This window comes from Triturus cristatus, chromosome 4_1 (assembly GCF_964204655.1).
Source record: "Triturus cristatus chromosome 4_1, aTriCri1.1, whole genome shotgun sequence".
In the NCBI taxonomy this organism is placed as follows: Eukaryota; Metazoa; Chordata; class Amphibia; order Caudata; family Salamandridae; genus Triturus; species Triturus cristatus.
Window position 1 is genome coordinate 276,043,856 of NC_140585.1, and position 20,876 is coordinate 276,064,731.

A 20,876-nucleotide genomic window follows, 5' to 3' on the forward strand; every position below is an offset into this window, starting at 1 on the left:
GGCAGACTCCACAAATTCCTTCCCGTCTGGACTACCATCACCTCAGACAAATGGGTAACACAGATAATTCGGTCAGGCTACTGCCTCGAACTAACATCTACCCCCCCAAACATTCCACCCAAACAGCGCCCAATGTCACAGGAACATTTGTCACTTCTAAAGCAGGAGGTATTCTCCCTCCTACAAAAGAGTGCAATAGAACCAGTTCCTGCCCACCAACAAAATATAGGAGTTTACTCCCTATATTTTCTCATACCAAAAAGTGACGACACTGTCGGGCCCATCCTGGACCTCAGACCCCTAAACCACTACATACACTCAGACCATTTCCACATGGTCACACTACAGCAGGAACTTCCCCTACTCTCCCAAAACGACTTCCTTTCCACCCTAGACCTCAAGGACGCCCATTTCCACATTCCCGTTCACAAAGCTCACAGAAAGTATCTCAGATTTGTAGTGGACGGTCAACACTATCAATTCAAAGTGCTCCCATTCAGAGGCACCACAGCACCGCAAGTGTTTTACCAAGTGCCTAGCGGTAGTGGCAGCACACCTGCGAAGACAACACATCCACGTCTTCCCATACCTCGACGACTGGCTAATAAAAGCCAGCTCATACAACCAGTGTGTACAACACACTCACGCCACTATCCAACTACTTCACGAACTGGGCTTCACAGTAAACCACACAAAGTCTCATCTGCAACCGTCCCACCTAAAACAATACCTCGGTGCCACCATAGACACCTCAAAAGCGCTAGGCTACCCCAGTCCTGCCAGGATAGCAAGCATTCAGGCTCTACGTGCCAAATTTCAACCGGAACACACTCTTCCAGCTCGAGTGTTCATGCAACTAATAGGAATGATATTCATTGTACCTCACGCAAGACTCCAGATGCGTCCTCTCCAAGAGTGCTTAGCGCGCCAATGGAACCAGGCCCAGGGTCAATTGACAGAGCTGGTGTTGGTAGACGGTCGTGCCCATCGCTCTCTGCAGTGGTGGACCACCAAAAACCTTTCCAAAGGGCGACCGTTCCTGGAACCGGTTCCTCAGATAGTACTGACAGCGGACGCATTGCTCTCCGGCTGGGGAACTCACCTACTACATCACACCATGCACCAACCATCTGGAGTTACTAGCCATATTCTTAACCCTAAAGGCCCTTCAAACACATGTATCAGGCAAGGCCGTCCTAGTCCGCACGGACAACATGACAGCCATGTACTATATACAAAAACAAGGTGGCACACTCTCTGCAGCTCTCAGCTAGCACAGAGTATATGGAGATGGGCCATACCCCATAAAATCTTTCTCCTAGCCCAACATGTGTGGTAAATATTTCTCCTTTACCGGGACTGAATTTGATACAGAAACATTATAAAATAGCTCAGTAAAATGAGAGGCAGAATCCGTGATATTAGAGTTTCGGAATGGGCTTTATTCCAGTGGTCGATTATAATCGGATGCTTCAAGTTCCATCACCACGGGGGTTCAGGAAGTGAAGTACATACTTTATTGACAAGAAGTAACTTTTATAGTACATACGTTATAATGAAGTGAATACAGTAGGCGTAACAATTGATAAGAACATTGACGTTTGGTCTACGTAACCGAGAATGGGTGTAATAATGAGTAAAAAGAAACATGATTGGTTATGATGTAATACATAGGTGGATCTATAAGATAATATTTGGCATTGATGCGCGCGCAGCAGTATGACGTGTAATTGACGTGTAACTAGGGGGTGAAGGGGACTTGACATTTAGCTCTACGTGTGGAGACAAGAAGTCTGGGGGGTCAAGTCAACCTAATCCCAAATCATATCTAACATCCTATGTTTAAAGAACTATGTTATCCATAAAAGAAGGACTTTCGGACCGAATCTATTCTATACTGACTGTGCGTGCATGTACAAGCGTCTAAGTGTCTACACTGAATGCGAGGGGGTAGGAATATTCCATGATAACAGGGCTATGAATTACTTGCATGAGGACAGAGAAGATGGGCCTTTTTGCTTGGTAACTGGAAGAATGTTTACTTAAGCTACTAGGCAGGAATGCATCGGCTGAGGGGGAAGCAGATAATTCGAAGGTGAAATACAGTTCTTGGCAGAGAATAGGCTGATGTCAGGCTTCGTGAGCCGCGCAGAGAATGAGACAAAGTTCATGGTCACAGATGCAGGCTTAGACTGGAGCTTTCAGAGGCAGAAGGCAAGAGGAGTTTGATGACAGAATCAGGGCCTACTTGCCTGGACTGTAAAATGGCATAAGTGAACCATATAAAGCCGGTGGCCTTTCATATTTAGGAATGGAATATCCAGCCCATTTATGGCGGATCTGACAGAGGACATGTTGACGGTGGACGCACATGTGTTTGCGTCATCAATACTGGAACTGGAGGGAACATATATGTACTTGTAATATGCACATGGAACCGTTGGGGTCCAAGATAGGGGACATAACTGACCAGGAAAATCCATATTTCCACACATGTCCCAGGAGTCCAAAACACAATGGCCGATCTGCTGAGCAGACAAACACAACAGATCCACGAGTGGGAACTCCATCCACAAGTTCTTCACCCATACTTTCAAATGTGGGGGCATCCACAGATAGACCTCTTCGCCACCCACGAAAACGCCAAATGCCCAAGCTTTGCCGCCAGGTATCCACACCCATTTCCAAAGGCAATGCGATATGGATGAACTGGTCTGGCAGATTTGCGTACGCTTTTCCGCCTCTCCCACTCATTCCACTAGTGGTGCGCAAACTACAGCAACACTCCCTCACACTAATCCTAGTAGCTCCAACTTGGGCCAGAAAACCGTGGTACACCACACTGCTGGAACTATCTGTAGTACCGCACCAAAAGTTACACCTCTCTCCATGCCTCTTAACCCAGAACCATGGAGAGATCAGGCACCCGGACCCAGCTCAGCTCAACCTTGCGATCTGCCTCCTGAAATCCTAGAATTCGGTTATCTAAATCTTCCCCCAGACTGTATGAACGTCATTAGAGAAGCTAGACGACCTACCACTAGAGCTTGCTACGCAGCCAAGTGGAAACGTTTTGTGGTCTATTGTCACAAAAATAACTTCAATCCCCTAGATGTGTCCATTAAACACATCATAGGCTATTTACTACACCTACAAAGATGCAATCTAGCCTACACGTCTATTAGACTGCACCTTGCAGCCATAGCAGCTTATCTACAAAACAGGCAACACCTATCACTCTTTAGTACCTGCCATAAAAGCCTCCATGGAAGGCCTCAAAAGAATAATTCACCCCAGAGTGCCACCCTCACCTGTGTGGAACCTAAACATCGTTCTCACGGGACTAATGGGGCCTCTCTTCGAACCTCTGCACAAATGTGAACTTCAATTCCTAACATGGAAAACTGCTTTTCTTGTAGCCATCACTTCCCTCAGAAGGGTCAGTGAGATACAAGCACTCACCATCCAAGAACCATTTCTGCAAATGCACCATAACAAGGTTGTTCTCCGCACTAATCCAAAATTCCTCCCTAAAGTCATTTCTCCCTTTCACCTAAACCAATCAGTGGAACTACCCGTATTCTTCTCGCAGCCACAGACCATTGCAGAAAGAGCTCTCCATACATTAGTTGTCAAACGAGCCTTACTCTACTACATCGAGAGAACACAACCCTTTCGTAAGACCAAACAACTGTTCGTGTCTTTCTCACCACCACACAAAGGCAACCCCATCTCCAAATCTGGCATAGCTAGGTGGATTGTTAAATGGATACAGATTTGCTACCACAAAGCAAAACGAACGCTATCTGTTCCCCCTAAAGCCCACTCTACACGTAAGATAGGGGCTTCCATGGCATTTTTTAGGGAACATCCCCTTAGAGGATATCTGCAAAGCAGATACATGGTCTACACCGCACACTTTCACTAAACACTATTGTGTAGATGTGCAAACTAAGCAACAAGCTAATGTGGGCCAGGCTGTCCTCAAAACACTGTTTCAAACAACTGCAACAGATACTGGTGGTCGCCGCTAGGAGCGAGTACTGCTATATAATCTATGCACAGTGTGTAATCTGCAGCGCATATGCCTCGAACGGACTGTGCTACTTACCAGTATGCATCTGTTCTTGGCATGTAGAGCTGCCAATCTACACACGCCCACCCGCCTCCCCGGCTACCTTTATCTGTTTCAGTTTATCTTATTTAGTTTCAGCACACATGGGCATCTTCACTGCTTATTACTAGGCTCCATCATTTCCCCCCTGGCGAAAAACAATCTGAGGATGGAGCCGAAGCCCATGCGCAATATGATCCAAAGGAGGAGTCACATGCCTCGTGACTTCCAAAGACTTTTCAAGAGGAAAAACAACTGCAACATCCGGGCCCAACACCAGATGGCGATCTATGCACAGTGTGTAGATCTGCAGCTCTACATACCAAGAACAGATGCATACTGGTAAGTAGCATATTCCTTTGTTACTTTTGCTCCACCACATAAAGGCAATCGTATATCAAAATCAGGCATTGCAAGATGGATAATCAAGTACATTCAGATATGCTATACAAAAGCAAAAAGAACACTAACTATTCCCCCCACCTAGAGCGCACTCCACACGCAAACTAGGGGCTTCTATGGCATTCTTAGGAAATATACCCATAGATATCAGCAAAGCTGCAACATGGTCTACACCTCACACATTCACAAAACAGTATTGTGTAGATGTGTTAGCAAGACAGCAAGCTAGTTTGGGCCAAGCAGTTTTACGTACACTATTTCAGACAACTGCAACAGCTGCAGGTTAGCCACCGCTTTGAGAGATAACGGCTTTATAGTTATGCACAGCATATGATCTACAGTTCACATGCCTCGAACTGAAAATGCTACTTACCCAGTATACATCTGTTCTTGGCATGTAGAGCTGTAGAGTCAAATGCGCCGACCTGTCCTCCCCGGGTACCTATAGATCAGGGGATTATAAAGCGCGATACTCGCCTGTGAGGGTCTCAAGGCGCTGGGGAGGAGGTGGGGTGGTGCAGCTCCGGTTTAATCGAAGAGCCAGGTCTTGAGGTTCTTCCTGAAGGTTTGGAGGGTGGGGGAGCGTCTGATGTTCACAGGGAGCTCGTTCCAGGCGTTGCCTGCGACGTAGGAGTAAACTCTTCCTCCTGCTCTGGTTCTGCAGATGCGGGGGGCGAGGATTGCGGAGCGAAGGTTTCTCTTGGGTACGTGGAAGGAGACTCTCTTGTTGAGGTATTTGGGTCCGATGTTGTGGAGGGATTTGAATGCGTGGGTGAGCAGTTTGAAGGTAACTCTCTTCTCGATGGGGAGCCAATGGAGGTCACGTAGGTGTTGGGTCATGTGTTTGTGCCGTGGTGTTCCGAGGACGAGCTTGACTGTGAAGCTCTGGATAGTCTGTAGCCTGTGTAGGAGAGTTCTGTTGATTCCAGCGTAGAGGGTGTTGCCGTAGTCCAATCTGCTGGTTATGAGTGCATGGGTGGCGGTTTTTCTGCATTCTGGGGGTATCCATTCGAAGGTCTTGCGGAGGATCAGGTCTGTTGGGTCGGCCGTGGGCTTCTTGAGGATAGGTTTGACCTCTGCCCGCTTCCAGTCGTTGGGGGAAGATGCTGGATTTGAAAGAGGCGTTGTTGGTGTGTCCTAGTTCGGTAGATACATATATACATGTATACATGGACATCTCTTACTACTCTTATTAACTCCATTATCACCCGCTGAGGCAAACAATCTAACAATGGAGTCGATGGCCTTGCGCACTATCACCGAAAGGAGGAGTCACCTACCTTGTGACTGAAAAAGACTTCTTCGAGCAAAAACAAAGTGCAAACATCCGGATCCAACACTAGACAGCGGGCTATGCACAGCATATGACTCTACATGCCAAGAACAGATGCATACCGGGTGAGTAGCATTTTCCCTCCATCTTGTCTGTGTTCTCCTTCATCCAGTCGTCGACGCTCATCTGAAAAAGACACGTTAGTGATAGATTCCTTACCTTAAAATATCCCCAGGCGTCTGACTGGATCCGGAAAGTTTTCGTCAGCAGAACCCTTGCACGTTGGTAGGCGTCGTCGTGCAGCTCCGCGTACGTCGCTGGCGTCTTAGTCGCCGTGATGACGTCGTCGGAGCTACTTGGACCCGCCCACGCGCGCTGACGTCGGTTCTTTCATTTTCATCACCAGCAAGCGAAGATCCGAGAGAGAGCGGTACTCCTAGTTAATATTTTTACTTTATTTCGAGACTTGTTTCTCTTGTTTTGTTGAGTTCTCGACTTCTGGTGCAGTAGAGATGCCCGGGTTTAAGTCCTGTCGGGCCTGCCGTCGGAACATTTCGGTGGCTGACCCACATGCTGTGTGTCTCTTCTGCTTGGCGTGCCCCGATTGTCGGGCCATGGCGCAAAGGCTTTGCAGGAGCGTTCCCGAAAGTTGTTAGAAGTCCTGCATTCGGTTCTGCGACGCTCACGATCCGGCTCCTGCTGAAGGTCAACACACAGGTCGCGGGGCCGACACCACCGTACGTAGGAATCGGGGGCAAGTAAGTCAAAGCAACATAAAAAATCGAAGAAGCGACGTCGCTCTTAGTCTACCCCTCAGCGGTCGTGGGACACGGTGAAGGGGGCGTGAGGGCACTCCCCCGCGGCTCCGGTGGAGCCTGCATCATTGCCTGCGGCCTACCCGCCTTTCCCGGGGCCGTACGCGACTCCGGAGGAGATACAGGTATTCGTGTCAGCCATGGGCCGTATATTTGCCCCATTGGGTCCCTCCGGGCCCCGTGGACCCGTAGGGTGGTTCTACCCCCGTACCACCGTCTTTGGCCATGGTTACGCCGGCAAGATACCCTGTGGCACCATTGGCTCCGGCCTCTGCGCCACCTCCGGCGCGGCTTCCGGGGCCGATGCTACCTCCGGGACCAATGCCGGACACTGAGCCGGGGCTGGCGCTGGACATGGCGCCGGTGCCTCCAGGTCCGGACTATTTCAAGCCTGGGTTGGTTTATTACCCTCCAATCCTTATTCCAGGTGGAGAGTTTACCCCCTTTTCCCGGGTCTCTCGCCCTTACCGGCCTCTTAAACTACCGGTGGATGAGGGAGAGTACTGGGAGGGGGTCTGAGGACCCTCTTTCAGCCCAATGTGAAGAACCGGAGTGGAAAGGTGAAGTCGAAGGTCCAGGCGATCTGGATTTCTCTCTGCACCCGGGTACACTGTCTCCTTTTTCCGTGGCCACGGAGGAGATGGGAACTTTTCCTGTGTGTGAGAAAGTGGTTCTGTATATACTGTTCCCAAATAGGTACAGTGTGTACAGAGTCCACAGTCCCCAGAGGTTTGGCAGAGGTTGAAGTTGGATATAACCTTACTCTCTAAAGTGGTAGCTTGGTCGAGCAGTAAGGCAGTATCAGAGGACAGTGTAAAGCATTTGTTGCACACACTCAGTCAGCAAATGGTCTCACACACTCAAGAACTGAACTCTAGGCCAATGGTTTGTATAAAAAATATATGGTTTTATTTTAGAACCAACAATAGGTATCAAAATATACTTTTTCAGAATGAGAGGCTTTAGTTAAATACTTTTGCAATATGCAATTTACTTTGGTAGGTAATAGTTACAGGTTGTTGCAATAGGCAACACAATTTCAAACACAATAATACATTGAGCTCAATGTGAATTTTAAGTTATTTTCAATAGATCACTTTCAGGATTACTTTTCTAATTCCAGGACTGCATCCTAGATTCAGTCCTGGGACAGGTCTTGGAAACAGGTGAGTAAATTCGTTTTAGTTACTGTTGTGATTTTTAGGCAAAGTCAATGATTCCCTATGGGAGAAAATTCAAGTTATAAGTATGTTCTCGTTACTTTTGTAATCCAGGGCTGGGCTCCTAGGCTCAGTACTGGGACCTCTATCTAAAACAAGTAAGTAATAACGTTTTCACAGTTTGTACGATTTTTAAAGAATATTTTTAGTTTGCAAAAATCAACACTTAGAAGAAATTTCACAGAAAAACAGTCAATGATTTCCAATAGAAGAAAATTGGCTTATTGGTAAGTACGGTTGTGAGTACTCTTCAGGGTCAGTGCTGGGCACCAAGATCCAGCACTGGGATCTCTCCTAATAGCAGGTGAGTATTTCCGTTTTCGTTAGTCGTGTGATTTTTGGTGAATATTTTAAGTTTTAGAAACTCCACACTTAGAAGAAATTTCAGAAGAAACCAGTCAATGTTACCCTATGGAAGAAAATTGGGTTATCAGCTTTTGGGTAAGTACTCGACTGGCAGAGTTAAGGTTCTGGGCACAGACTCAGGGGTCTCCCAGGGTCAGGTTGGTACAATTGTTATTCCCTCAGCGGCACTGGGACGGCCGGGTGCAGAGTGAGTTAGGCCCAGTGTTATCTTATGGGAGGCGGGGGGGCCTTGGTTGGTGGCTGCTGACTAGCAGGCCATGCGGCTGTGGGAGCTGGACTCCTGGTCACTTGCTCAAGGAAAATGGGGAAGTAGGTAGGAGTAGAGTTTACACTGCCAGGGCCACTCGGGTGGCTGGGTGCAGGGTGCTTTTGAGCCTTCGGGCGCTCAACGGATTTCAATGGGAAAGCTCCAGGATGAACAAAGGCTGCAAGCTCGGGGACGAAGATTCTTCAGGTGCCACCACCAATTCGAGAGGTAAGTTGGGTAGTTGGAGGATAGGTAGGTACCCAGGAGTTGGGCTCAGGGGTCCGCAGGGCGCCGGGTGCAGGGGTATCTTTTGATGCCGGGAAATCTTACCCTCTGTTGATAGCGGTTGGGGGGGTACCTGGTTCTGAGGCTGCAGGCGTCGTTAGGAGCGTCGGGGTGAGTCCTTGGGTGCCGGATTCAGGGTCACAGTCGCCGGGGGGACGTTCTTTGGGTTTTTGTTCACTCCGGCACAGGCCAGGCTTGGCGGGTGCAGAGTGTGCAGGGTTTGCGGTTCCGGGCTGATGCCAGGGGGTAGAAACTTGCTTTGAGCAGAGCCACTGCTCATGGGCGTCCCAGATGCTCAGAGTCACAAGGTAGCCAGGTCCTCCAGGGTTTGTGCGGTTGCTGGCCACAAGAGGTGCCGGGATTTAGCAGGAGCAGGTTCGAGGGTCGACAGGCCGGTAGGGCTAGGGCCAAAGCAGTTGGTGTCTTCCTCTTCTTAGCAGCTGCACGGCAGGTCTTCTTTCTTCTTGCTCTTCTTTGCTTTTTCGGAATCTGGAATCTGCAGAAGGAAGGTTCAGGGTGCATCTAAATACTAGATTTAGGGGCGTTACAGGTAGGTAAAGGGCAGGGACCAATGGGTCCCTGCCCTGGGGTGGGTACACCCCCTATCCTGCCACTCTCCTGTGGGAGGGGGGCAGTAGCCTAGTCCTGATTGGGCAGGGCCTCCCAACTTCAAGATGACGAGCGCCCGGAGATGTGCTTCACCTCGCCTCCCCAACCTGAGGGGTTGGGTTGGCAGGCTGGCACATCCCCTGTCCTTACTTGGGGTTTCCGGACAGTCTTCCCACCAGAGTGGGGGTTAGAACCAGTGGGGGCCAGTTCGCTGGGTACAGCAAGTGGCCGGGAGAAGCTCACAGAGGCGGCATGCCTTTGACGCTTCCCCCTGTCCATCCTGGGGGAGGAGACCTAGCACCTCGCCCAAGATGTGCATTGTTGCAGGCCCAGTAGAGCGGGGGCTCTCCACCCAGGGGTCCAGCAACATGTCTGCTATGTGGCAACCTAGGCAACCTCACAGACCAGACGTGGATTGTAGGTTCGGTTTCAGGGGGCATCTCTAAGATGCCTTTTGTAGTGCTTTGTACATTAAATCCCACACTGGCATCAGTGCGGGTTTAATGTGCTGAGAAGTTTGATACCAAACTTCTCAGTCTTCAGTGTTGTCATTCTGGTGCTGTAGAGTTCGTGTTTGACGAGCTTTCAGTACCATGTACTCTTAAATGGCAGCACTGCACTTACAGTGCCCAGGAATGGACCTGGGTACTGTAGGGGCACAGGGCTCATGCTCCTGTGCCCACACCACTGGCATAGGGCACCTTGCTCGAGGGGTGGCTGATGTATGCCAGGGCAGTGTAGGTGGTGGGCATGGCACACAGGGATGTGTGCCATGTCGACTCTTTGTTTTGCCTTGTACCCTGACACTCAGCCTGCGAGGGCAGTGTGGTTATGTTAGGGTACAAGGCCTCTAAGGTTGGCACAATAAGTGCTGCAGCCCTCAGAGTCCTTCCCTGGTCACAAGACCCTGGGTACCTAGGGTACCATTTACCAGGGGCTGACATGTGGCCAGGGTTTGCCAATTTGGGATTTTAGGTTTTAGGGAAGGAACATAGGCCCTGGGCACCTGACTGGCAGGAGTCCAGGGCACACTCAGTCAAAGTACATTCAGCAATTCAGCAAAAAGTGGGGGCATACCATGCAAGAAAGATGGCACTTTCTCACACTGTGGTGTTGCGTAGAGCTGCTGAGGCTCTTAACCTCGACCACCGCCGCTGCCTCAAAACCTTCCTAGTCTGGTGTTTCGGCCCACCAGACGCCAGTGGGCGGAAGGATTCGCCATCACCTCCACCACTGGCGCACCATCACTTCAGACAGGTGGGTTCTGCAGATAGTCCGACGGGGCTACTCCCTCCCCTTAGAGACCACCCCTCCAGCCATGCTGCCCCAGTTCCACCGCATGTCAGGGGATCACTTGGCACTTCTCCGGCAGGAAGTAGCGGGCCTTTTGGCCAAGGGGACCATCGAGCGCGTTCCGACGCCAGAAGTAGGTCGTGGTGGTTGTTCCCACTACTTCTTGATTTCAAAGAAGGACAAGGGCCTATGTCCTATCTTAGACCTCCGGAACGTCAATCGCTTCCTCCGGAAGGAGAAGTTCAAGATGCTCACACTTGCTCAGGTCTTGTCTGCCCTAGACCCGCAAGACTGAATGGTAGCGTTGGACTTGCTGGATGCATATTTTCATATCCCCATCCTGCCGGCCCACCGGCGTTACCTGCTGTTCACAGTAGGTCACAAGCACTTTCAGTTCACAGTGCTCCCCTTTGGCCTTACCAGCGCACCTCGGGTGTTCATGAAAGTAATGGCGGTGGTCGCAGCTCATCTGCGCAAATCAGGGGTTTCAGTCTTCCCCCTATCTCGATGACTGGCTGTTGAAGGCAGGCCCGCCCCAGGCAGTCGTCTCCCACTTCCAGACTACAGTCGACCTCCTGCATTCGCTGGGGTTTTCCATCAACGTGCCGAAGTCGCATCTGCTTCCCTCTCAGAAGCTCCTCCTCATCGGAGCGGTTCTGGATACAGCGCAGTTTTGGGTTTATCCTCCCGAACAGTGAGTCCGGGACATACGGACTATGATTCCGATCTTTCAGCCCTAGTCCTGGGTTTTGGTCAGGAAGACCCTGAGACCTCTGGGCCTCATGGCCTCCTGCATCCTGCTGATCAATCATGCCAGGTGGCATATGTGGGCTCTGCAGTGGGACCTGAAGTTCCAATGGGCGCAGCATTCGGGAAACCTGTCCGACTAGGTCCAGATCTCGGAATGCACTGCACAGGACTTGCAGTGGTGGCTCACGGACCGGTGTTGGGTCAGCGGCAGATCCCTCTCCCTTCCCCAACCGGAGCACACAGTGGTGATGGATTCATCCCTCCTGCAATGGGGCAGCCATATGGGAGAGGCGGAGATCAGAAGCCTCTTGTCTCTGGCGGAGTCCAAGCTCCATATCAACCTTTTGGAGCTCATGGCGGTCCTACTTGCAGTGAAAGCATTCCTTCCCTTGGTCAAAGGGAATGTAGTGCAGGTGTTCACGGACAACACCACCGCCATGTGGTACTGCAACAAGCAAGGCGGGCTGGGGTCGTGGACCCTATGTCAGGAGGCTCTACGTCTCTGGACATGGCTGGAACGTCAAGGCATTTCCTTTGTGGTTCAACACTTGGCAGGTTCTCTGAACGCCAGGGCGGACAAACTCAGCCGCAGGTGCATGCTGGCCACCATGCCGTTTATTGATGCCATTCGAATCATCATCTTTTCAAGATTGACAAGTTACCTCTTCGCGCTCCTGACTACCATTGAATCTTTAGAAACAAGGTTTTATTCTCTAGAGACCAACATCTCCAAGCCGTATCAGACGTTGAGAAATATAAAAAGTTTTGTTCGTAGAAATAAGCATACCATTGGATTCTTAGATATGGCAGATAATTAATAACTAGAGCCCTGAGGCAGTCTCCTCGGAGACGAAACGCGGTGGCTAAATGGTGTAATGGATTTGATCAAAATTGGATTCAAATGATTTCGTCTATCTTTCAATAAAAACGACAAGTACTTTTTGTAAAGAACAACTTGGAATAGACATGTTTCTTTGAAGTCGTCGAGTACAACTTGTGTCTAATCTAATTGAGAAATAATGTATGTGATTTGATGGGTGCTTATTCCATTCTTTTTTTCAGGATCACGAATGGCGTCTACACTCAGTGGCACAAGGTCTCTTTCAGCAGTGGGGAGAACCTTGGTTAAATCTATTCGCCACCGAAGAGAATGTGCAATGTCAGCAGTTCTGCGCGTTGGAGTTTCCAAGGTGGCACTCGTTCGGAGACGCTTTTCGTCGCGAGTGGAGTTGCGGTCTGTTGTATGCCTTTCCGCCTATACCATTTCTACCCAGAGTGCTGAAGATCAGGCGCGACCGGGCCCGTCATTCTTGTGGCACCGGACTCGGCTTGAAGGGTTTGGTATCTCGAGCTACTCCGTATGAGCGTGGATTCCCCAATGAGACTGCCTCTTCGGGAGGATCTCCTGTCGCAGCACCAGGGGACGGTCCTCCACCCAAACCTGTCCCGCCTCCACCTCCCTGCGTGGAGATTGAGCGGCGACAGTTGATTCCATTTGACTTGCCTCCTGAAGTCTGTAATGCGATTCTGGCAGCCAGGCGTCCCGCAACTAAAACTGTATACGCCTGTCGGTGGAACAAGTTTGTGACATGGTGCGCAGCGAAAACTGTAGATCCCCTTTCTGCCCCTCTTTCTGAGGTCCTATTGTTCCTTCTCTCTTTAGCCCAGCAGGGCTCTGCTCTGGGCACTATCAAGGGCTACCTTTCTGCTCTTTCAACCTTTCTCAGGCTGCCTTATCAGCCCTCTCTTTTCAAGTCCCCTGTTGTCAATAGATTTCTCAAAGGCATTACTCACCTTTTCCCTCCTATTCCTTTTGTGATGCCTCAGTGGGACTTGAACCTGGTTCTCACATACTTAATGTGCGCTCCCTTTGAGCCTCTTCATAACTGTCCTTTGAAGTTACTAACTTTAAAAACTGTCTTCCTGGTGGCCATCACCTCCGCCAGGTGGGTGAGAGAGCTTCAGGCTCTTTCATGTAAATCACCTTTCCTTAGCGATTCATCCGGACAAGGTTGTGCTTCGACCACGTCCCTCCTTTCTACCGAAAGTAGTCACTGCCTTTCATCTTGGGCAGACTGTCACTCTGCTCACTTTCTTTCCGCCTCTGCATTCTTCAAGAGGGGAAGAGAGGCTCCACCGTCTGGACCTAAAACTGGCGCTTTCATTCTATTTCAACCGCACACAGCACTTCCGGGTGGATGACTAGCTCTTTGTTGGCTACATGGGTGCCAAGAAAGGTCGGGCTGCGCACAATCGGACTATCTCCAGATGGATTGTCTTGTGCATTAAAGCCTGTTACTCTCTGGCAAAAAGGGAGCCTCCGGTTGGGCTGTGTGCCCATTCTACCAGGGCAACAGCAGCTAATACAGCATTCGGACGCAGTGTCTCTCTGCAAGATAGGTCAGGCAGCTTCGTGGGCCTCGCTGCACACTTTCACTAAGCACTATTGCCTTGACGGTCCGGAGAGACGGCTTCTTTGGCCGATCGGTTCTCTGGGACTTTCTGGTGTGATTTCACTTCGCAGAACCACCACTGGGGTTGGCATTGCTTGGGTATGTATTCTAAGGTAAGGAATCTATCACTAACATGTCTCTTTCAGATGCACAAGTTATTTACTTGTGTAACAATATATCTGTAAGACATTAGTTGGTGATAGATTCCTTACCGCCCGGTCATCCCTTTCAGAGCCCTAGTACTATTGCACCAGTAGTCGGTCGCTGACATGGCTCTGCGTTCCTGGCACGGAAAAGTCATGTACACGAACTGATATCCGTGCGCGTGGGCTAGTCTAAGTAGCTCCGACGTACGCGGAGCCGCACGACGACGTCTACCGACGCGCATGGGTACTGCTGACAAAGTTTCCGGATCCAGTCTGACGCCTGGGGGATATTCGAAGGTAAGGAATCTATCACTAACTAATGTCTCTTACAAATATATCGTTACACAAGTAAGTAACTTGTGGGTCATGCATCTGTGGAAGTTGGTTCTGTTGGTGTCGTCTGCATAAGAAATTATGTTGAGACCGTGTGATCTCACATGATGTTGGACAGCGGGATCATATATGCGTTGAAGAGAGTGGGCTGAGGGATGAGCCCTGAAAGACACTGCAGGTGATCTCCTTGGGTTCGGAGGTGAAAGGTGGGAGGTAGATCCTCTGGGTTCTTCCAGTGAGGAAGGAGGTGATCCACTAAAAATGGATTCACCACAGTGAGAAAAACTGCAAACGTTGAAACCTGTTGGTGCAGTCCCTTGTGTGTGACAATAAATATTAAGTGCAGTGGTTGTTTGTTTGGATTTAAAAAAGAAAATACCTACCCCAGTGAACCATCAAAGTGGGATGTCACAACAGCAGAAATTGTATATGGTCTTTATATTTGAATGTTGTGTATGTGTTTCAGTTAGTGATATGAATTAGGTTTAACTACAATGTCTAAAGCAGTGTGAGTAGATGGTCTGCCAAAGTCGAATGTTTTGACAGTCACTTTGTTATGCTCTGTATAAAGTTGCTCTGTCTATCGTTGGGTTTTCATAGCTCTTGAGTAGTATCAAATCGAGAATTAGCAAATGCAAACTGTTTCAAATTCTGTGAGGAGTTTTATTTATGCACACTAATCCTCTTTTGTTCATGCAGACTAATCTGCATAAATATAAATCCAACTTAATCCTTCAAGTCAAAAACATCAATAAGGTTGCTTATATGTGTTACATTTTGTTTACGTTTAAAGATTGACAGCTCAGGAAACATTGTAATGGAGAACATGATGCGGAAGGACGGTGGTCTTGATAACCAGCACAGACACTCCTCTAACAGGACTGTTCAGTCACCAAACTCATCAGTGCCATCTCCAGGACTTCTAGGTACCTAGTACTGCCTTTATCTTTGGCTTCTCTTTGTTTTGAAGAATGCTGTTAATTAATAGTGCTCTCGCTTTCTTACACACATAGAATTTTTTTTAAAAAGTGAACATAAGTTGGAAAGAATATAAATGTGTGTGACGGTGAAAATGCTATTTTTTTGCACTGAAGGCTGATCTACAAAAGCAATATACCATTATATTTTCCAATCACAGAACCTATTAAAATGGTAGCCCACATTTCTAAGTGGGCCTATAGTACGGAACAGCAAGCGTCCAAAAACACACCATTCTTTTTATTTCAATTATATTGGCTCTTGGGATAGGAGTAGTTGTTTTCTCCAGTATTTGGGGTGTCTTTCATAGATTCACATGCCTGAATCACCCGTCGTCGGAGTGGGAGTCCCACGGTACATAAAAAAGCAATAATTATGCATATACCAAACAAAAAACCCTGGTAACCTGAACCAGGAAGTAAAGTAGCCTAAGCTACAAGGGAAAAAACTTCCACAGCTATGACTATCACTGTCATTATATACAGTCCAAACTGCAGCCAATCAGGCGACAGCACCCACCAGAATGTTCTCCTCAGAGGCTCAGGCTGTCAGATTTTCTACCGCACGTCGTGTGAAGGGAGTCTCCCTGAGCTCTGCTCAGTTGTTCAAGTTTCTGCTGTTTCTACAACTTCTAGGATGTCAACTACAAAGAAATCACTCTTCAGATCTTGTGAGTCCTGCGGAAAGCTTAGGCTTTTTTCTGAAGACCCTCACAAAAAATGCATCTATTGCCTCTATCCTGATCATGAGGTGAAGGAGTGCAAGATTTGCCGCACCTTCTCTCAGAAGACCTTAAGAGATAGGGAAGGACGCCTTCTTCTGTGGCTACAGAAGCTTAAGGATAAAGATGCTCCTTTATCAGAGATAGAAACTGCCTCTGGATCCTCTATCTCGTCCAGAAAAAGGGTGGCTGAGGAAGAATCTTCTTCTACTGGGGCAAAGGTGTTGAGGAGAGCCCAGTCTGTTAAGGGCTTGGGGCAGTCTTCGTCTTCATCTAAGAAGACATCTCCACCTTCAGGATCCAAGCCCTCTACGCCCCCTAGGAAAGCAGGAAAAACCCAGCCAGCTAAGAGTTTTCCTGACAAGAAATCACCTCAGGTGAGATTGCCGTCGTCGACTGCGCCGTCGACGGCAGTGGCGTCGACAGTTATCGTCGACGCGATTTCAACGTCGGCGATTACATTCTCGTCGCCGAGACCTACAATGATAATGTCATCAGCTTCATCGCCGTCGACGCTGGTTTCGGTGAGTGTAAAACCCATCTCGTCGACGAGGGAAGTGTCATCTCTCGTCTCCGTTCAGTCGACGGTAAGAATCAAGAAACTGGCTCCGCCGACTACTTCGTCGACGTCTACTCCGTCGACGAAGATTGTGGCACCGTCAACAGTTGCTTCGCCGACGAAGAATACCTCGGCGACGAAGAAAACCCCGTCGCCGAAGATGGACGCGTCAACGCCCTCGTCGACGAAGACGACCTCGTCGACGAAGCTTGCCCCGTCGACGGCACCCTCGTCAACGAAGATTGCCTCGTTGTCGGCATCGTCGTCGGCGAAGATTGTCCCATCGTCGACGGATGCCATCTCATCGACGAAAACAGCCTCGTCATCGAAAATGGCTTTAACGTCAGGATTGGTTCCGTCGACACGAGTGTTACCACCTTCTCTATCTACCTGCATGGATATGCAGGTATGGACTGCGACTCCGTCGTCTGTCGTGTCTGTTCAAAAGTCACCAGCATCTACGCTTCTTCAGCGTAGAGGATCGTCTTTAGAGGCTATATCGCCTCTAAAATTACCGGCGCAACTTTTACAATCGGAGGATAACGACTCCGAAGAAGATGAGATTTCGGACTGCAAGGAGTCCATCGGAGCTTCTCATCAAATATCAAGATGAGGATGATGAGGATGATGAGGATGAACAGTACGAACATCCTAATATGGCACCACAGCCAACACCACCTGCACCAGTGCCGTCTGGTCAAATGCCATTGGAACTACTTGATAATCTGCAGTATATGTTGCAAGATTACTATAGACGTTTTCCTCCTTCGGAAACGGCGGAATCTCTTCCGGCAACACCCAGACCACGAGTACAGTTGTCGTCGCTCCAGTCACCAAGACCACCTTCTCCGTTGCCATCTCGGCAATTGCAGGTTTCAGACGATGAAAGGGAGGAAGGAGAGGTAGATGATCAATCTATCATGTCGAGTGGGATAATTACCAAGTACAAACTCCTTCTCCAAGTGCTCCAGCTCCGGTGGACTCTCCCCCGGTGGACATTGGGAATTTCCATTCACTTATGGAAAGAGCGACCAAGAGATTCCTGATTCCCGTGGAAACAAAGGAAGATGACTGCTTCCTGTATGACTTCAAGGACCAACCAAGGAAGCAGGTTCGGGCAATCCCAATCATTGACTTTATTTGGAAGGAGGGATTGAGACTGATGGCTACCCCTAATTCTCTTCCAGCAGTGTTACCAAGGCTGGACAAGAAATATCGAGCCCCAAGTAATTCACCAGCATGCCTGATTGGTCAACCTAAGGCAGACTCGGTTATAGCACAAGCGGCTCAGAGACGGGCTAGAAATCCTTCAACGCCCATATCAGCTCCACCTGGTAGAGATGGTAGAAGGTTGGACGCAATAGGAAAGAAAGTGTCTACGATGGCAGCCACCACAGTTCGGGCTGCAAACTCCCTGGCGATTTTAGGGCGATACGACCGCCAGATGTGGTCCGACATCTCTCCTTTCCTCGACATGTTACCGGAGCCTTCAAAATCCGAGGCTATAAAGATCCTGCAGGAAGGAGAGTATGCGTATGCGGAAATCATCGACGCAGCAGTGGATGTGGCATCAACTGGTTTCAGGCAGCTGGCAGGAGCCGCAGTGCTGAGAAGGCAGGGCTGGCTGAAATCAACATCGTTTCGCCAGGAGGTGCAGTCTAAAATTATAGACATGCCATTTGATGGTGAATCCTTGTTCGGTGCACATGTAGATGAAGCGCTACAGGCAATAAAGAAGGAGACGGCAAGGTCCCTGGGTAGTTTGCAATTCCGAAAATCTACCTTCCGGGGAGCCAGAGGACGTGGATCCTTCTCTAGCAGGGGAGGTAATAACCAACAGCGTTCCTTTCAAACCTCTCAGTATAACCAAAGATCTCAGAATTATCGCCAGCAGTATTACGGACAGCCAAATCAACAATATTCGCAGTCGCGTAAGAAGCAGTCCTTTCGCGGACGAGAGTCCGGTAAGAAGCAATGAGTTCAGCCACCTGCCACCATCTCTACCGTTCCCACGTACAAGAATTGGAGGTCAAATATCCCACTTTTATTCAAATTGGTCCAAGATTACCTCAGACAAGTGGGTATTAGATATAATATCCAGAGGCCATGCTCTGGAATTCACAAAAATTCCGCCAAATTCTCCTCCCAAAGGTCCACCCCCTGCTCATCTCAAGGAGCTTTTTTCCCAAATAAATTTGATGATTCAAAAAGGAGCAATCGAAAAAGTCCCTCTCTTACAAAAGGGAACGGGCTTTTACTCAAGATTTTTCCTCATCCGGAAAAAATCAGGAGAGTGGAGTCCAATTCTCGACCTTCGCGCCCTCAACCAATTTCTAAAGAAAATGTCTTTCCGGATGTTGACGCTCCAAGAAATTCTGCAGTTGCTGTCGATGGGAGATTACATGGCCAACCTCGACCTGCAGGACGCCTATTTTCATGTACCAATCCTACCAAGGCACAGTAAATATCTACGGTTCAGAGTGGCTGGCAGGGATTTCCAATTCAGAGTCCTCCCATTTGGACTCCGTTCTGCACCCAGAGTCTTCACAAAGGTCATAGCGCCAGTGACTGCGCATCTCCGTCTGCAGGGAGTTCAGATATTCCCGTACCTGGACGACTGCCTTATCAAGGGGAGTTCCGCCAAGGTAGCATCCGAGCATGTTCAGAAATGCCTCTTACTCTTCCAATCCCTGGGTCTATCAACAAATCTGGAGAAATCACATCTAATTCCTTCGCAAAGAAGAACGTTTCTAGGAGCGACGTTGAACACGGATCTGGCCAAAGCCTTCGTATCAAAAGCAAGGCAAACCAAGATATGCAATCTTGCGCGCTCTCTAAGTTCAAAAGAGTGCGTTTCAGTCCGTGTATACAAATCCTTCCTAGGGATGATTTCGTCTTGCATTCATCTCATTCCCAACTGTCGGTACAGAATGAGACCGTTGCAGGAGGAACTCAATCTGCAATGGCTTCAGATCACAGGGTCATTCGAGGATCTCATTCACATCACCCCACGAATGCGAGAGGCCTTTCAATGGTGGAGTCAGATGGACCACTTGAAAGAGGGTTGCCCATTTCTGGTCGAAATGCCGGATTTCACAGTCACCACAGACGCATCCCTCGAGGGTTGGGGAGCGCACCTTCAAGGAATGACAGTCAACGGCAGGTGGACTCTAGAACAAAGAAAGTTGCATATCAACCTGCTAGAACTGCGAGCCATATTCCTGGCTCTAAAATCCTTCCAGACCATCATCCGAGGAGCATGCATACTTGTAAGAACAGACAACACAACAAGTATGCATTACTTGAACAAACAAGGCGGGACGAGGTCAGCCCTCCTATCCCAGCAAGCGCAAGAGATTTGGGATTGGGCGATCCGCCACAAGATCAACCTCAAAGCCATTCACGTCCTGGGAATCACGAATGTCCTGGCGGATTCCCTCAGCAGGACCACAACGTCGAATCACGAATGGGAGTTACACCAACCATTCCTAGACGAAGTGTTTCACGAATGGGGGCATCCCGATATAGACCTCTTTGCGACCAGCCAGAACTGCAAATGCCCATTCTTCGCAAGTTGGGCTCCCCACAAGGACTCGCTGGGGAATGCCTTTTCGATGAATTGGTCGCAAATATATGCTTACGCCTTTCCACCGATCCCGTTGGTTCCACGAGTTCTGCGCAAGATCAAACAACAGCCTTGCCGCATGATCTTAATTGCTCCCAGGTGGCCCCGCCAGTACTGGTTTACAGAGCTTCTCCTCCTCTCAGAGGCCGAGCCCATACAATTTAGACCAATTCCACGTTTTCTGACCCTTCAGAACGGTCAAATTTGTCATCCGGACCCAGCATCGCTGAGATTAGCGGCATGGCTCCTCAACAGCTTGAATTTGCACACCCAGATATCCCTCCAGACTGCCAAGAGGTTTTAGCCAATGCTCGAGCACCAGTAACTGTTAAAACCTACAAAATAAAGTGGAAGAGGTTTTGCATGTGGTGTCAATCCGTTAATCTCCATCCGATCCACGCAAAGCCGGAACAACTTCTGCCTTTCTTTCTACAATTGGCGAGGTCTGGTCTTTCCCACTCTACTTTGAAGGTGTTCTTGGCTGCAATTTTAAGATTCCGACAGGATGGTACTAACTCTCTCTATTCCAACAGAGTCATCCAACAATTTTTTAAGGGGCTATTTAGGATGTTTCCGCCTATTCGGCATCCGCCTCCTTCTTGGCACCTTAATATAGTGCTTTCACAACTAATGAGGCATCCTTTCGAGCCCATCCACAAGGCGGATCTAAAGTTCCTTTCTTGGAAG

At 49.1% G+C, this 20,876-nt stretch overlaps 1 protein-coding gene across 1 annotated transcript in view; it reads left to right on the forward strand.

Moving 5' to 3' along the window:
• TRIM24 (tripartite motif containing 24) overlaps positions 1-20,876 on the forward strand; it is an 868,915-nt gene that overhangs the window by 377,935 nt on the left and 470,104 nt on the right. The window contains exon 11 of the mRNA XM_085652031.1: positions 15,100-15,232. Coding sequence (XP_085508157.1) covers positions 15,100-15,232 — 133 coding nt within the window. The remainder of the gene's footprint in view (positions 1-15,099; positions 15,233-20,876) is intronic.